The sequence below is a fragment of the Leuresthes tenuis genome, unplaced genomic scaffold, assembly GCF_036924035.1.
Source record: "Leuresthes tenuis unplaced genomic scaffold, fLeuTen1.0.hap1 SCAF_6, whole genome shotgun sequence".
Classification (NCBI taxonomy): Eukaryota; Metazoa; Chordata; class Actinopteri; order Atheriniformes; family Atherinopsidae; genus Leuresthes; species Leuresthes tenuis.
The window spans coordinates 11665536-11681557 of NW_027325360.1; the positions used below are offsets into that span (position 1 = coordinate 11665536).

Here is a 16022-nt window from a genome sequence, read left to right on the forward strand (position 1 = left end):
CAACTTGAAGCCTTTCCTCCTCCCTCTCTGCTGTGCTTAAGCTCTGGACAACCACAAGACCCCTCGTGGCTCTTACTGCTTTAGCTCAAGGATGGATTTGTATTTGGAATGTTTCTTATTAAAAAACATTTGTCTGAAATAATTTTTTTTTAAATTTTGCCAGTGGAAGAAGAGATCTCTCAATTAAAGACTGAGCATCGCAAATCATCACCAGTTATACCTCTTGACGGAGAGTCCAACAGTTGAAGTAATTTAAAGTGATTTATTAAACATATTTAAAATGTAATTTGATGTAAACTACACACATACATAGACAGGAATAAAAGACAAATCTAAAAAAAACAAAAACAAAAAAAAAAACAAGCATTAGTCTCATTTACAAACTGTACAATATACACAGAACTGATTAAAACCTTAAAAAAACATAAAAACATGGTTAAACTTCTTGTTCCGGTGACGGTCTACAAGTCTGATGCAACTGATTTGTTTCAGTAGCGTCTAACTCGAAGACGCCAGCGCGACTGTCACTTCAGACCAAGAATGTCGACGTGCTCTCAAAGGTCACAGTTCTATGGCTGCCGGCGAGCCTATGAAAGGAGTGTGATGAGGGCGTCCAGAAACTTACTTCTGTCCTCTGTCTTCAGTTCGATTACTGCGGCGAGAAACACAGATAAATGCTAAGAGGCTGCTGATAGACGTGAACACATCGAGGTGCCTGGAAAGCAAACGGTTAAACTTTGTGCAGCTGAATATCCAAATGATGGCAGTTTGGAAGTGATGTTTCACTTAAGAAATAAGTAGAAATGATCGGATTATTGACAGAGGAGTTGAATATTATTATTTACACATAATTATATCATGCTGCACGTTGTGCTGCTTGCCTGCCGAGTTTCTTGGGTTTGAATGATTAACATTAAGCCCACATTTAACAAACACAATGCTGCCACCTACTGTCTACAGACTGGCATCTGCCTGAATAATCTTCTTCTTCGTCTGCTTTCTGCCCCTCACCATTTATCCGGGCTTGGGACCAGCACTAGAAATACACTGGCTCGTGCTCCCCAATGGCTGGACGCTCACACTCACACCTATTGACAATTTTGCATCACCAGTTAACCTAACATGCATGTTTTTGGGGGTTGGGAGGAAGCCGGAGTACCCGGACAGAGAACCCACGCAGACACGGGGAGAACATGCAAACTGTACATAGAAAGGCCCCAGCTGGGAGTTGAAGCTGGAACCCTCCTGCTGTGAGGTGGCGGTGCCAACCATGACATCATCGTGCAGCCCAAAATCTGCATAAATAATAATAGTAATTTTAAAAAAAGTACTCACTGGAAGTGTCAAAGTGGTCATGGAGGGTTCTGGAGCTCGTACTTTCTGCTGCTTTCTCAAACGCTCGACCAAAGAAACTTTGAGGACAGAACAAAGCATCAGATTAGTTGACCGAACATTTCCATTTCATTTTAGTTTGTGCTGGAGACCTTAAATATGGCAGAAATAAAAAGGTTACAGCTTCTCTAAAATCTCTTTTGTGTTTTTTTTTTCTTGTGGCAAGTGTTGCATCAACACTAACTTTTCAACTGCTAAACACAAGGGTCAGGCATTTCCAAAATAAAATTAAAATAAAATAATTTCATGTTTCAGAAGTTCAGAAGCTGATAAGATAAAAGTTTTCAGTGGAAAGTTTGAAGCCTCATGTTTTAGTGAAAGGTTTAAAAGAGGCTCAATGTGATCTTTTTTTTTATTTTAATGTGAATAAAGTCTTCCAGGCCATCGAGTGACTTCTAATCACATCGCATCCACACCATTGATTGTCCTAAACAAAAATTAATGAGACAAGTTCCGTCAAGTTCTGTGCCATCAGTGCCGCAGTGTCCCATGAACACTGAAGATGTTCTGTATCTTTATGTTTCGTTCAGCTGCCTTGTGAAAGAACTGACTGACACTACTCATCTAAACCCGTAAAGGATACGAAAATAAACAAGTTTCCATCAAACAACTCCCGAAGCTGTGTCATACCGATCAGCTCTTCTTGTTAACAGCAGTGCAAAGAGAGAACCTACTTCTTTTTGTCAGACGTCTCAGACTCTGGTGGGATTCCCACGACAATAGCGGTTCCCTTTTCCACGTCCCTGGGTGCAGCCATGATGAGAGGAAGCAGTTTGCAGCGTTTATTCCTGGTCTAAACAACGGAAAACACAGCGAGCGAAAGAGTGGAAAGACTTCAGTAACTGTGAGCTCAGGCTCCACTCCCCTCACATTCTGGATCGGTTTTGCTTGATTCTTACCGAATGAACAAAAGCCTTCAGCAGGTGCTTGCAGAGCAGAGTCAAGGCCATGGGCTTCGAAAAGAGCTTCACGTCAGGCGTTCCCTACGAAAGAACAAGCAGGATGAAGGTTTTATCCCTACTGAATGAACATGTGTTATCAGGCGTGCAGACTCGTGTACCTCCATTAGGTAGCAGTAGAGGAAGGGTCCCTGTGACAGGATGAGGTTGGTACAGATGCAGCTGGCTACAGTCTGCTGGATGGCAATCAGCTTCTTCTTGGCCAGATCGATGCCTGCATGTAGACGATCGAGGTTACTCCTGCACGGGCGAAGTCACAGAAAAGATTAACTCAAGGGTTTCTGTCATCTGATCGTAAAACTCTTACCCGGTCAACATTTTAAAGGAAAGACATTGCCATTTTTGGACGTTAACCACGTTCAATCAAGACACCTCGTCGTGTTATTACGAAACGTTGTTCACTTTGCTGTTTTTGTGCATGAAATTGCCTCTGCATCAGTACTGGACGGCAGCTACAACAGATGCAGAGATTCTGTGTCAGTTTGTGAAAATGTATGACATCACTGGGCCGTTATATATCAGCTAGTACATGTTATTCTGAGTAAGACGTGAGTAGGTCACCAGGACTAGTGGAAAATAAGTCATTCAGAAGTTTGGTTAATGTTATTCTTTTAAGGAAGTCAGCTAACAGATGAGTCAGAAATAAAACCAAAACAATATATAAAAACCATGCGATCCATTTAAAAAAAAAGAATTAATATGATGGCTCTGTCACTTGAATAAAACTTTCCTCGTATCCTGGGACGAGAGAATAGTTTTAAAGAATTATAATTTCACCTTGAAAGGGATTCAAGAGCTTTGATGAAGTTGTCAGTGTCGCTGTCCTCTTTCTCTGTGCTCTCCAGCAGGGCAGCAGCAGCGTGCACCATGTCGCTGGCCAGGAAACGGTTCTTAAAGCCAAAGTGAACACCGAACGTCTGGATGCGGATGTCCTTCATACTGATGAAGACGGGAGAACACAGTTTAACTTTAAAAGACACCAAATAAATAATAAACAGTAAATGTCATTTTAAGCCTATATTCATACCCATATTTATTAGAGGACTCTTCAATGACATCTCTCAGGTTCTCTTTGATTGAGATGTCCATGGAGTTAAACTTCTGTCGCACTTGTTTCAGGGGCAGTCTGTTTAAAGAAAGATAACATTTAGCAAAAAATACTTTTAAGAAAAAAGAAGAAAGAATTGAGAAAACCTAAGATGCATACCCCATATCAGCTAAGAACTCCTGAAGTTTCTTTTGGCCATTTAAGGTCCAAAGCTTGAAGCTGCAGGAGGTATAGCAGGAATTACAGATGCTCTCATACAGAGACCAGTGCTGGTAGAGCGTTAGACGCAAGCTGAAGCATAGGGTTAAAGGAAGATAAAGGGCACTAAAATGGTCCTGCCAGGATTACATCAATAAGTAAATGAGTAAAATGTATTTATAGAGCACCTTTCTCAGACAGCAGTCACAAAGTGCTTCACAGGAAAGGAATCAGTGAGTACAGAATAGGCATTTAAAAATACATTACAGCAAAATGCAGTCAATATCAGTCCGAGGAGCCCATGGGCTAGAATATTTGTTTAGAAAAAACAAAATATTAATGATAATAAAACATGTCGGCTCAATTAAGGATACTCGTATTCAAAGGAGATCCTCATACAGTCGATGGACAGAGAGTTCTCCTCATCCTCATTTCGGTGATTATGACGGGAAACATGTCGCTGCATGGTGGCGATATCCGTTACATACTTCATACTTAAAAGAAAAAACATGAAAATATCTCTGTAGAGCCACTTCATACAAACAATTTGAAGTTTTCCTGAAAATACAGAGGACTTTCTTACTGTGTGATTTTATCGTGAACCCACTGGTCTGTCAGCCCTATGACGGCCCACCTGCAAAATAAAAGCAAAAAGGTTTAAATTTCATAGACTTCCCCGTGCGATATACATTTGCGTCATGTTCTCAAAAATTAAAAAAGAAAACAGAAAATTCCATCAAGTCGCTCACCAGAGCATGTCCTTGGTGTCTTTGGTCAAAACCCAGGCAAGCTCAAAAAACATCAGTGCGGCCTGAGAGAGGCGAGACACACATGTGGAAGTAATCACAGAAATATTATTAAAAACAACAGAACAACGCATGGCTAAGGAATTGTGCTTGCTCAAAGTTTGGGTTAATTTTCCATCCTTTTAAAACCGTAGACTTACAGAAGTCCCATGGTATTCATACTGCTCATAGTCGAACAAGATTTCCCTCCTGCGAAATGAGGGGAAAAGTATCATAAACTTAGACAATTTACCTTTCAGTGACATAAACGAAATGCTTAAGTAAACGTGTGAAATCACCCCACCTTCGTGCCTCCCACTCCCTCCTTGCTCGCTGTCTTTCAATTCTTCTCTCAATTGCCCCCTGAAACGACATGATCAAAATGACATTCAGTTCCACAGTGAACCTACCCATCCACCTCCACTTCTTCATGGTCATAGAGGGGCTCCACAGCCTTCTAGCTCACTTCGGTTGGGTCTACTAATTCAACTTACCTCATCAAATCTCCTTCGTTTACCAGACGGCTCCGAGCCTTCGTCGCTCTCATTTCCAGAGTCATCCCCGTTGTCATCTTCGTCATCTCGAAAGATGTCATCATATGAGGGCACGCCCAGATCATCATCCTGTTTGATTAGCAGCTTGATCTGTAAAGGATACGACAGGAGTTATAATAGTAACGTTCACTTTGTCCAGCTAGGCTGATTATATTCTTTAAATATTTACAGCAAACTTCGGATACAAAAGTCACCTGATGGTCAAGTTCAAATGCATAAAGAAATGCAAACAGATAAAGTTTCCAAAGAATATAATCTATGCGTTGACGTGGATATAACTGCTGATGCAAAACAGTCTGACTCAATTCGGTTTCTTCAGCTAAGTAGCAAACGATTCAGACAGTGATATTTTATCAAAGAGGTGAAATTATATTTACAAGCAGTTTCATAACATGAAAACATCTTCTAGCATTTTCAAGGATCTCCAGCACCCACATAACCCCGAACTGAGCAGATCACTGTACATCACCTGGGTGTCATTGTAGACATTGACCACATCGACAGGCCGGTGAGTGTCACAGATGAAGAAGATGGAGTCATCATCTGGCTGCAGCATCTCAAGAAGGTCAACATTCGCCCCGCAGTTGATCAGAACAAAGTATCGAAACTACAAAACCCAACAAAATCAATACATTTAGATCAACTTCCTTAACCCTGCCTTCTGTCACACAAATGTACATTTATGCTCAAGTCTGAAGTTATCATACCTGCTCTTTGTGTTCAAGGAAAGCTGTGCCGAGGTTCTGCCAGCCTGCAACTGGCACAAGTGTGTACTGGATCTGATCACAGTGAAACAGCGCCTAAAGACACAAACACCTTATTCTTATTTCCACTAGTTACTCTGTGAAACAGAGACAACACTGAGGCATCGTGTCACTGAAAAGAAAGCCCACGAGAAATTCATATACAAATATTACCGTAAACATTTCATCAGCAATTAATGTAGTATTTGTCAGAACAATCAATAATATTGTTACATATCAACAATTCCAAATTCAATAAATACACTGGCAGTATTTGATAACTGTTGTGCGTACAAGCTTAAGAAAAAAAAAAACATCCTCCAAATAGCATAAACCAGCTTTGGAAGCCTGGGCAGAGGAGCTAATGTTCGCTAACAGGTAGCAAATAAACTCACCTGCAGGATCTTACAAGCACAGAGAGCATCGATGTCCGCTGCAACCAGGAGTGCGACTCTCTGAATGCAAAAAAAACCCATCAGATTCGCACGTAAAGCAAATGCTTTGAGTCTCACAAGACGACGGCGTTTCTGCTATGGTCATTAGGTGGTTTACATGAGCTAGCTAACAAACCTAATGATACGAGTTAGCCCCAAAAACTTACCTGGTTGGCTATAACTTCATAAAAATCCTTCCTTATGTCCGTGATAAACATTTTCCAGTATCGATATAGAACGTTTCAGATAAAACAACCCTGAAGTGACTCAAAGAGGTATTTATTTTTGTCTGCTGTCAGGCTCGGACGTCTTTCCACAGCAGACTGCGGAGTTGTGTTCCTTGTTGGAAATGTGGCGCCAAATCCGTACGTCACTACCAGCCAATCATTTCACAGAGACATCGTATACGTCATATGCCTCATAAGCAGCCCAGTGAAGTGAGAAAACAAGACTGCCAGAGATCTTTATCCCCGAGTAATTATTTTCAAAAGTTAGTGGCCTTAAATTTTTATCACTTTGCAATTACAGTGTTAAAAAAAAAAAGTTTCTTTCCTGACTAAAGGAATATATTACTGTTTTTGATGCTATCACATCTGGTGTCATAAAGCTTCTTAAAAACTCTGCTGCTTCTGAACTGGCTTGTCTGAATTTGGATCCTGCTGATACTACAATAGGTCAAATATGTTTTTCCACTAAAAAGAGAAATAACAACCGTGACAAACGTGTTTTACTTCAAAAGGACAATCTCTGTTCCAAGTGTAGCCTCGAAACAACTGAACTATGTCAGCTTTATAACATTTATTTAAAATTATCCACAATCTATTTTAACCGTCTGAGCCTCTGGTATCATTTGTTGTTCATGTGCTCAGTTATGTCTCATTCTTTGTACTGACCAACATTTGAATAAAGTTTATTTCTAAAGAAAAACAAACAAGACTGCCAGAAAAGAAGGGGCAGAGACAAGGAGACACACGCACCGATTCGTGCAACAGGTCGTATTTGCAAACCCTAACAGGGAGGTTTGCGTTTTCAGGTGATTAAATGTTCCCATAAAGATTTAGAACATTTTTGGTGTCGGGCATACTGAACATTTGTGGTACTTGTATTTGACTTTTATTTTATACTACTTTAACCTTCTATTTCAATAAAAATGTCAGTTAATGCATCACTTTTTACTCCACTACTTTTATTTGAGAACTTTGACGACAGAGGCAACCTCATTTTTTAGGATTGATCAAGACCAATTGATGAATTTTTGGGCATCGACGTAGATGAAGAACACAACTTCACAGGTAAACCAGTAGCTTGTACGGGGATTGAAATATCTCCACTTCTACCAGCTGCACCACCAGCGACAGACGATCAACGTATCCGTCGTAACAGTCCAGTCATATTTAATATTTTGAAATTGCTACCCAGATATCCATTTTTCTTTCTACAAAACTCAAATGAAGTTAGGTATCGCTTCATGAAAAAAAAAAAAAATACACAAAAAGTTCTTCCACAGTTATGCTTTGATCACATCATGTAAAGGAGACGGGCAGGAAGGATCTTTGATCTGAGATTTGACAAACCCCCTATTTAAAATACCTCCAACACGCCGAATACTCAATGCTATAAACCCCCCCCCATCCCGTTATCTAGAAAAAACAACAAAAACAAAACATGGTAAAGTGTCACAAAAAAAACAACTTTGTTAATAGCATCACAATGTAGACAATCAGGACACGGTGCCCGCAACTTTAGCTACTATATGATCGTAGTTCAAACGTTTCCATCAATCTGACACAATATACTGTACATGTACTGACAGTTACAGAAGATAAAAGAATGCGTGGAAGTGAAGGACGGTTTGTTGCTCTGAAGAGCAGCGAGACATGCAGGATTTAATCAAAATGCAGCATTAGAGTCTGATGAACAAAACCCAAGTATTTCCAGGTATGAATCCCAATTTCATGGTCATCACATTTAAAGGAAAATACGACAAACTTCAAGTAAACTCCAACATGCCCTAAAATCAGATACAGTTTTACATAATTTCAAAAATACCCGTGAGTGTGACGAAATAAATAAGTTAGTCTTAAAGGTCTCAAAGTCTTTTGTTTTTTTTCTTGCTGTCCCTCTAATAAAGATTTACACTTTCCACACAGAAACATTCACATTTGATGCAATGAGAGTGGCATTTAGGATAGTTAAGGGTTTTTTCAGAGGTAAAGAAAGGCAGCATGCTAATCAAACATCGTGTACTTTCTTCTCAAGTCAAATTTTTGTACATGTGGAAAAACAAAGAGAGACAAAGCGCATACATCAAGTATACATCTCATTCACTAACTGAAACCAGTAACGTGGAAAACAAAAGGCACAAATTCAAGCATCGTTTCTGCCGAGTCTGGTCTGGGATCACTGTGATCCTGATGTTATCGGCTCAGCTCAAAGCCACAAGGAGAAAAACAACAACAATAACAACAACAACAAAAATGGACCCTGCAACACTTTGGCTGGTTTCACACACAAACAGTAACATGAGGTTCAGGCTAGAAACAGTCAAAGTAACATGAACGTCCGAAGACATTTCCAAAGAAATCCATGGTGTCAAACAGAGTTAAAGGACAGTACAGTGTTGTCTTAAAGAAGTAAAACTCACAATAAAACTGAAATACACACTGGAGCATTGAGCTTTTTAAACGAGCGTTGTTGAGAACTAAAATAACAAACCACTTGAGATGCCAGCTCAGCTTTGAGAAGCATGAGAAACCTAACAAGCAGGAGCACTGGGGAGCCCGGCACCACCTGCTGGAGAGGCTGCAGTCCAACCCCACTGAGGCTCATTAGATGAGTCCGACTCCTACCCCGTGGACCTCATCTCTCCACTTCCACTGAACATTCAGACTCGAGACAGGAGCTACAGGAGCTGGCTGAGGAACCGGTGTGCCGTTACGAAATCCAGACCTACTCTAATGCAGGAAAACATTCACCTCGTTGTTTCTTTTACAGTCATCCTAACTTAGTGTAAAAAGATTATACGAGCCGTCCAGCTGAAGCAGAGATGAGATTTAAAAGTTTTAAAGGACAGCAGGCACTGGTAAAACTGTTAGAAGCACAGAGTGGCACTGCTACATCTGGATGTTATACTGAGGACCGGGCACACGTGTCGCCTTCCCAGATAGTAATAAAAAATAATACAAATAAATCTGTGAATGGAAACATTCATAGAATACTGTAGGAAGACAGAGAGTCAAAGCAGTCCCAACAGAGGCAACCGTAAACAAGTCATGCTGATAAGAGTTGTTTTTGATTTTAAATTCAAGGGGTGGGCATGTACAACACTATACTATACAGGAGGAAAAACTCAAAGGATCTGGAGGTATTTGATATTTTCCTTATGAATTAAAACCCCTGATCAAAGGAGATCCAAACCAGTTTTACCTCTAAAAGCCTCTAAAGTACTAAATCTAGTTCAACTGTCTGAAAACAACCTGTGTGGATTCACTATTTACAAGTTTTGAGTCACATTTACCAAAAACCATCATCCAAGGAAACCGTTTTAATATTTCTCAATGAAACCGTCTCCTGCATCTTAAACATATTAAGAAAACCAATTTTCCAGAAAAGTATTTTCACAAACTATAAATACCATGACATACAATAATTGGCACACTGCCAGAATATTTCATTTCATATGAGCTACCCCTTCCAGATGCAAGCGTCCCACTCACACCGCTCGGGCTACTCCAGGTTTCTTCTGACAAGTTAAATCTAAGCTCAGAGACCCACTGACGCTGGGCCCCTTTTTCAATCACAGCTTAGTGTCCTTTGCAAATGAAGCCGCTCGCGTGGTCCCAAATGTGACGTTTTGCCACATGATATCATGTGATCCATGTCCTCTGAATTTTTGACACGTGTGCTTGTGCTAATTTGATCTTTGAGCCGACGTAATCAGCAGCGAAGAACCTCAACACCCTGGTTCAGTTTGTGTCGTCAGCTCCCGGTCTGACTAGTTTTATTCTTACACCCGAGTCCGCTCCGAAACCATCCACGGTGGCTAAAAAAAAAAGAAACAACTCTGAACTGTTATGAAGCCGGTCTTTAAGCTTCGATCTTCCTCCTCGTACAGTGTCCCAATAAACCGAGCCTGAGCATCAAGGCAAAGAAATTAAACCGAGTTGTCAGCTCTTTTCCCCCAATGCGTCAGCCCTGCTTGTTTAAAAAGTCGAGAGTTTACAAAACAACACAAAATAGCGACCCACATGACACACCGTTTCACAGCAGCTGAGCCTGAGACAGAGGGGCAGTGAACGATCGATGCGGTGCTTGCTTAGTTAACCTGCTCAGCTGTTGTGGGTGCTTTAAGTTCCGTCATCAATCGGCACAACACAGCGTGTGCAGGGCTGGGCCACGTGAAAAAACAATGTCACAATAACTAGAGGAGCTCTAAAACTGATAAATCTATTTTGTTATGACATCGATTTTGTTGTGTGACGCACCAGATAATGCATTCATTTGTAATTTCAGAAAATCCCATCATTACAGTTACGATTGGTGATAAATGTCAAATACCGACATGAAGTCCAGTCCGAATGATGCGAAAGCATCAGGGATCCCCGCGTAACCCAGTATAAATGACACCAGTAGAGAGAATAATGCAGTTACAGCTGTTCTACAGGGGCAGGATGTAGTTGGAGTTGGCCAGCTTGCGCTCCTGTGCGGTGGGAACAGTCTCTCTGTGGCGCAGCGGCCTGTAGCAGTCGGGGTCCTGAAGTGGAGGAAAGTGCTGTCTGTAGCAGAGCCAGGCGAAGGCAAGACCGAGCAGGGAACCCACCAAGACATCTGCATCAAGGACAGAGAGGATAACAGACAAGACGATGGAAATCAAGGTTCAATCTAAAACTGTGTGATCGGATTAAACTTGCTTATTAAGTTTGCTTATAACGCGCTTATTTGACTTTTATTCCAGTCAACAGTGTTTGTAACTCACTGTTAAATAATGCTGTTTGACTTTTTATTTTTTTATAAATAGTTTGTTTTGCTCTACCAACGATGTAAAAAGTCAACAATACAATGTCATTCATTAAATGCCCATAAATACCGTTTGATTATTAATCCATTTTGTTTTTCAGGCCTATTTGAAACAAGCTGTAAGGCAGTGACGGTTAGATATGACAGTTAATCCTGGTCTAAATTTAATGCTGAACAAGTAAATTTAACATGCTTCTAACTGAAATTGGGTTTTATATTTTGCCATGTATATTATCTCTTAAAAATAACTATAACTACAGGGTAAGATTCTGTTATAGAAAGCTTGTCATGTTCTGCCGATTTAAACTTTTTAAACAGTTTTAAACTAAAGTCATTTTTCTTGTGAAATATTGGACGATTTCGTATCCGAGTAGCGCTTTGAACTCTGACCTTGCCAGTGGTGCTTGTAGTCGCAGGTCCTGGAGAGGGCAATCGCGGTTGCAATGAGCAAAGGGGTGAGGAAGGCACAAAGCCGCCATGCTCTGCCTTGCCCTGCTGCACTGAAGCAGCGCAGCTTTCCTGCGATGTATAGTGCTGTGAAACCCAAACCAGCGAAGGCAACTAGGACAAAGGAGAAAAGGGTGATCAGAGTGAGGGGAAGTTTTCTACGGACACAGAGCAGTCAGAGAAAGCAGCAGAGAGAGGGGGCAGGGATCAGAGCACAAGAGACTTCTGTTACAGTAACACTAGAAGCTCTTACTCATACAAAAAAAGAAAAGCAAAAGGGTCTGAGGGAGAAAATACACACATACATTTATCTATTTTTAGATGTATGCCCCCCCTGCCTCACTTAGTGCATTCATTTGCTTTATATACAAGCACAGTTGACCATAACGGCTTCTTACAGGAGGAATGTCCACTGGGAAAGCTTTTTCTTCCTTCTATGACAACATCTGGGTCACCGCTGCAGCGCAGCTCCAAGTTCATCTGACCGTCTGGGAAACAGCGGTAGAAGAAGTCTGGTCGCGGCCTGAGGGAGGAGGCAGCGAGACGGAGGGGACATAAGAGGACACATTTAGGGTTTGAGGTGCTGCAGCACAGGCTAAACCTACGATGAGGTACCTAATGCTTACCTTCCGACAACAAGTTTGATGACATTGGTGAAAACTCCATTGAGGACCAGAGTCAGAGTCACAGCTGGCAGACAGGGGGAAACAGAACTGAACCATGAGAAAGACACGTTACTCAAAAAGCTAGCCCAGATATTTAAAAATGTATTTCTTACCCAAAGAGGCTTCTTTCGGATCGCCACGCTCTGATTTATTGAAGAAGGTGAAAGCCAGAATTACAATCAGCGGGGTAAAAACAGCTACACTCTGATACAGAAAAGACCAGAAGGACAGGCAACACAGGGGAAAAAAAAGGAACATTTGTTGAATGATTCCACATTAGATTTATAACAAAACAACAATGACAATAGAGAACCAAATCAACCAAAACTAACGCAGAAGAGCCCGAGAAAGCACAACTTCTGCATTAGTCAAACATTTGAATGCTTTACGTTGGCAGTGGCTGTGTAGTTTTGAGGTGACTTAGTTTAATCAACTTGATGAACTGTTCAGCATAAATAATAACAGACAATAACAGATAGCTGTGCCACTTACTTATATGCACATATACTTACAAACATAAGAGAGGTGGGTACGTGGTCTCGCTCCACACGATGGAATTTATACAGCCACATCTCCTCGGCCTGGATCTCACGGTAGAAAGGAGGAAGCTGCTCCGTCACACTAAGACGAGGAAAAACAATATCGGCACTTCAGATGGGCCCAAAAGCTACGCTGCAAAATCAGCTATGTATTAACAGTTATGACTTAAGAAGCAAAACAAACTGAACTTACAGGAACACGAACAGCAGCGCCAACCGGATGGAAATTTCCGACAGGAAGCCACGCAGCAGCCTCCTCTTCATGTTGTTTCTCAGAGTGGACTTCAGCTAACAGAAAACATTGTCACTTCATCTTCTTTTAACTTAACTGGGGCTAAAAAAAAAAGAAAGAAAAAAACCCAAAACATTAAAGTCACGGACACAGAAAATATGTGAACTTTGTGGAAAGATAATTCCTCATTTGATAAACAGCGAAGGACCAAAAAGCAAACAGGATGCTGTATAATTATTTGACAAAAACATATTTCTTTTGTCTTGTTAAAAACATTGAGGTGCAAAACATTGACAAGCCATGTTTGCACCTCAGTCGGTATTAGCTCAAAGCAAAAGGTTTCGTGATTCAAAATCTACAGTCGTCATTGGTTTGGGAAATGTTGACGTTACGTCATGGCTACTTTTCTATAAATGCAGTAAATGCAAATGTTGGTGAGCATCCATGTACATCACTCTTTTTGGTCCTTAGCCATAAAGACCTGGGGGTGGTGCTGGATAATAAACTGGAGTGGTCTGCCAACATAGAAGCAGTGTACAGGAGGGGCCATATTTTTTTGAGCTTCTCGACTAATTTGAATTTCCCCCACTGGGGGATGAATAAAGTCTTTTTCTATTTCTATCAGTGCTGTGGATTTAGGATTTAAGATTAACCCAAATGAAAAGCCACATGAAAAAGGAGAGCCAAATAACTCGTAACAAACACCGGTACACAGTGATCAGGAAGCAACAAATCATCAGTCACAACTATCTGTACGACAAATAATCCACTACTTAAATTTCAAAACCGTGAAAGCTGAAAAGCTCTAAACACAAACCGAAGACGAGCCAACTCCGATCAACTGATGTCTCACTGGAGCTGGTGCAGAGGCTGTATACACTATTTTAGGTTAGCTGCCTGTATTATAAGCCCAGTGCTGATGCCATGGTTAGCTAATTAGTTGGTTAATCCCAAAGCCTGCACTGTCACGACTGATGACACCCGAAGGTGCACCTCTCTGCATTAGAGGGTAAAAAAAGAATGGCCCACACTAATGTTTCATCATAAAAAAGGACAGCATCATAGCAGAGCATGGACCAAACGCTCAAAGTAAAAGCTCATCAAGAAACACAAAAAAAAACAAAGACTATGCTGGCAGCTGACCAGGATATAGGAGTTTTCAGGTAATGCCTCTTGTGCACTAAACTTGTTCAGGTGGTTTTGGCTTCTTGAATCACTTCCCCAAGCTCCTCAAATTTAAAAACAGATAATGACACAACATATCAAAGAAAACATCAGTATCTTACTTGTCTCTATTGAGCCATCTCTGGTATGAAAAAAGCCATGAGGAAGAGTGACGTGTCAGTAAAGGCTTAGACAATAAACCATTTGAATGGCAGCTCACGTGTGCTTTATAAAGATAAAGAAGTGTATAAAATGATAGTTTCCTTTGTGGCTCACGCTACTACTACAATGTGGAAAACTTCAACGAGATCGTTGGAAAACTACTTGCTGCATTGATGCTCTGCTTTCAGACTTTCAGACACTTTCAGACAAAGGTTTGCCTGACATAGGAATCACAACAGATAGTTAACAATCCCTGCAGTTACCACCCCACCTTTATTTATTTATTAGTTTTTTTTAAAAATAGGCTGTATTTTGACTCTACATGTTTTAAACTAAATTAATTTGAGCTGAGATGAGTTTTGATTCTGACACTGGTCAGTCACAGAGTGAAAAACATTGTTTGAAAGAACATATCAAACTGGTTAAAATCAGTTTTACAACCGTAGACAGAAATTAAGCTTAGCTTTTCTTACTTTTAACGTAGTTATCAAAGTACTTTGAACAACCTTTGTATACAAAATTCACAACACAAAAAAAACTAAACTTACCTGACTTAATTTCAGATAAGTGTAAAATCTAGGGTCACATGCAACTTCTCCATGAGTTTTTTTTTTTTTTTAATAAAAAATTAATGAGGAAACTGTGCTGCAATGCATCTCCACGACTCTTATTATCAGTAGATATCAGCTGAACTACGTGTCAGATATAAAGGCCAACACGATACACCTGTGCCCCCTCACTTCCAGGTGAGATAGGCTCTTCAGATGGTCATAAAATATCTGTAGACCGTCATCAAATTAAAACCAAGCGTACTACAACCGCCTATCACTGCATCTGACAAGAGAAAAAACAAGCTAACATTTAAACAGCTCTGTGAAAAGCTAAGCTAGCTAGCTAGCAACATCTGTCAAACAATACATCTGGCCCATTTCCGCATTGTCAAACAGGGAATTCTGTGTCGGTCACTGACCTGAAACGGGGGGGATTTGTTCTCCTCGCCCTCGGGTTTACGTATCTCAATAGCACGAAGCAGGCCTCGACATGCAATCTTTCTGCTAAGACTTGAAGTCGTGAATTTGAGGACTTGATAAAAACAGGGATGCCGCGGAGGAGGTGAGCGGCGCGTGAAGCCGACGGAAATATGCGACATATCCGGTTAAGTTTTTCATAACAAAGTCCAGGCTGAGGCGCGTCTGCTTGTTTCATCTGGAAGTCTTCAGACATAGCTGTGACTGTGATATTAAGCGTCTTACGGATTAATTAAATTGGCTATTTAAGCAAACCCCAGCGACCAGTCCAGTCTCCTGCACTTTTATACAGACACAGATATTTTGTACAGATCGTGTAAACATATTCATTCTTTTTTTGTCATTCAATCAATTTATGTACAGCAAAAAAAGTGTTTCCCGTCCGCACAGAACTGTTTTACTGCTCCTCTGTCTCCTTATTGTAAAGGTTTTTGAGACCAGTCAATAAAGTTATGTCAAACGTTAGTAATCCGTTAACTTTTCCCACGTTTAGTCACACAATATTCTGACATGTATTCAGTTGTTTAAATGAACACACCCCATAGATCAAATAGACATTTATTTTCTACACTATAAGATGATCTCACTTTTTTAGTTTTTCATTGCATGTATTTAAAAAAGGCCACCAGTTTCATTCGATAAAACTCAAGTTAAAA

General features: G+C 40.6%; 2 protein-coding genes across 2 annotated transcripts; both read right to left on the reverse strand.

Annotated features, from left to right (window-relative positions):
- Positions 1 to 350: 350 nt before the first annotated feature.
- Positions 351 to 6626, reverse strand: cdc45 (CDC45 cell division cycle 45 homolog (S. cerevisiae)). The gene is made up of 18 exons (XM_072387603.1): positions 6281 to 6626; positions 6075 to 6134; positions 5644 to 5736; positions 5406 to 5543; positions 4877 to 5026; positions 4687 to 4745; positions 4544 to 4592; positions 4347 to 4408; positions 4181 to 4231; positions 3972 to 4091; positions 3559 to 3690; positions 3379 to 3477; positions 3129 to 3290; positions 2453 to 2591; positions 2292 to 2375; positions 2067 to 2185; positions 1336 to 1412; positions 351 to 652 (listed from the first exon to the last, which is right to left on the reverse strand). Exons 1-18 carry the CDS (start codon positions 6329 to 6331, stop codon positions 588 to 590), a joined length of 1710 nt encoding a protein of 569 aa, XP_072243704.1. The 5' UTR covers positions 6332 to 6626; the 3' UTR covers positions 351 to 587.
- A 994-nt stretch (positions 6627 to 7620) lies between these two features.
- plpp5 (phospholipid phosphatase 5) lies at positions 7621 to 15464 on the reverse strand. The gene is made up of 8 exons (XM_072387604.1): positions 15309 to 15464; positions 12974 to 13114; positions 12754 to 12862; positions 12355 to 12445; positions 12203 to 12266; positions 11975 to 12099; positions 11520 to 11690; positions 7621 to 10940 (listed from the first exon to the last, which is right to left on the reverse strand). Exons 2-8 carry the CDS (start codon positions 13042 to 13044, stop codon positions 10771 to 10773), a joined length of 801 nt encoding a protein of 266 aa, XP_072243705.1. The 5' UTR covers positions 13045 to 13114; positions 15309 to 15464; the 3' UTR covers positions 7621 to 10770.
- Between the last annotated feature and the right edge of the window lie 558 nt (positions 15465 to 16022).

What these genes read in the sequence shown, in the direction of transcription:
- cdc45 (XM_072387603.1), bottom strand. Translation starts at nt 6,331, where the DNA reads ATGTTTATCACGGACATAAGGAAGGATTTTTATGAAGTTATAGCCAAC. An exon ending in AGGGAGTGGGAGGCACGAAG is followed by an intron (nt 4,593 to 4,686) that starts GTGGGGTGATTT and finishes CTCATTTCGCAG; the next exon opens with GAGGGAAATCTTGTTCGACT. An exon ending in TCTACTGCTACCTAATGGAG is followed by an intron (nt 2,376 to 2,452) that starts GTACACGAGTCT and finishes GTTCTTTCGTAG; the next exon opens with GGAACGCCTGACGTGAAGCT.
- plpp5 (XM_072387604.1), bottom strand. Translation starts at nt 13,044, where the DNA reads ATGAAGAGGAGGCTGCTGCGTGGCTTCCTGTCGGAAATTTCCATCCGG. An exon ending in TACCCACCTCTCTTATGTTT is followed by an intron (nt 12,446 to 12,753) that starts GTAAGTATATGT and finishes TTTCTGTATCAG; the next exon opens with AGTGTAGCTGTTTTTACCCC. An exon ending in CTACAAGCACCACTGGCAAG is followed by an intron (nt 10,941 to 11,519) that starts GTCAGAGTTCAA and finishes TCCTTGATGCAG; the next exon opens with ATGTCTTGGTGGGTTCCCTG.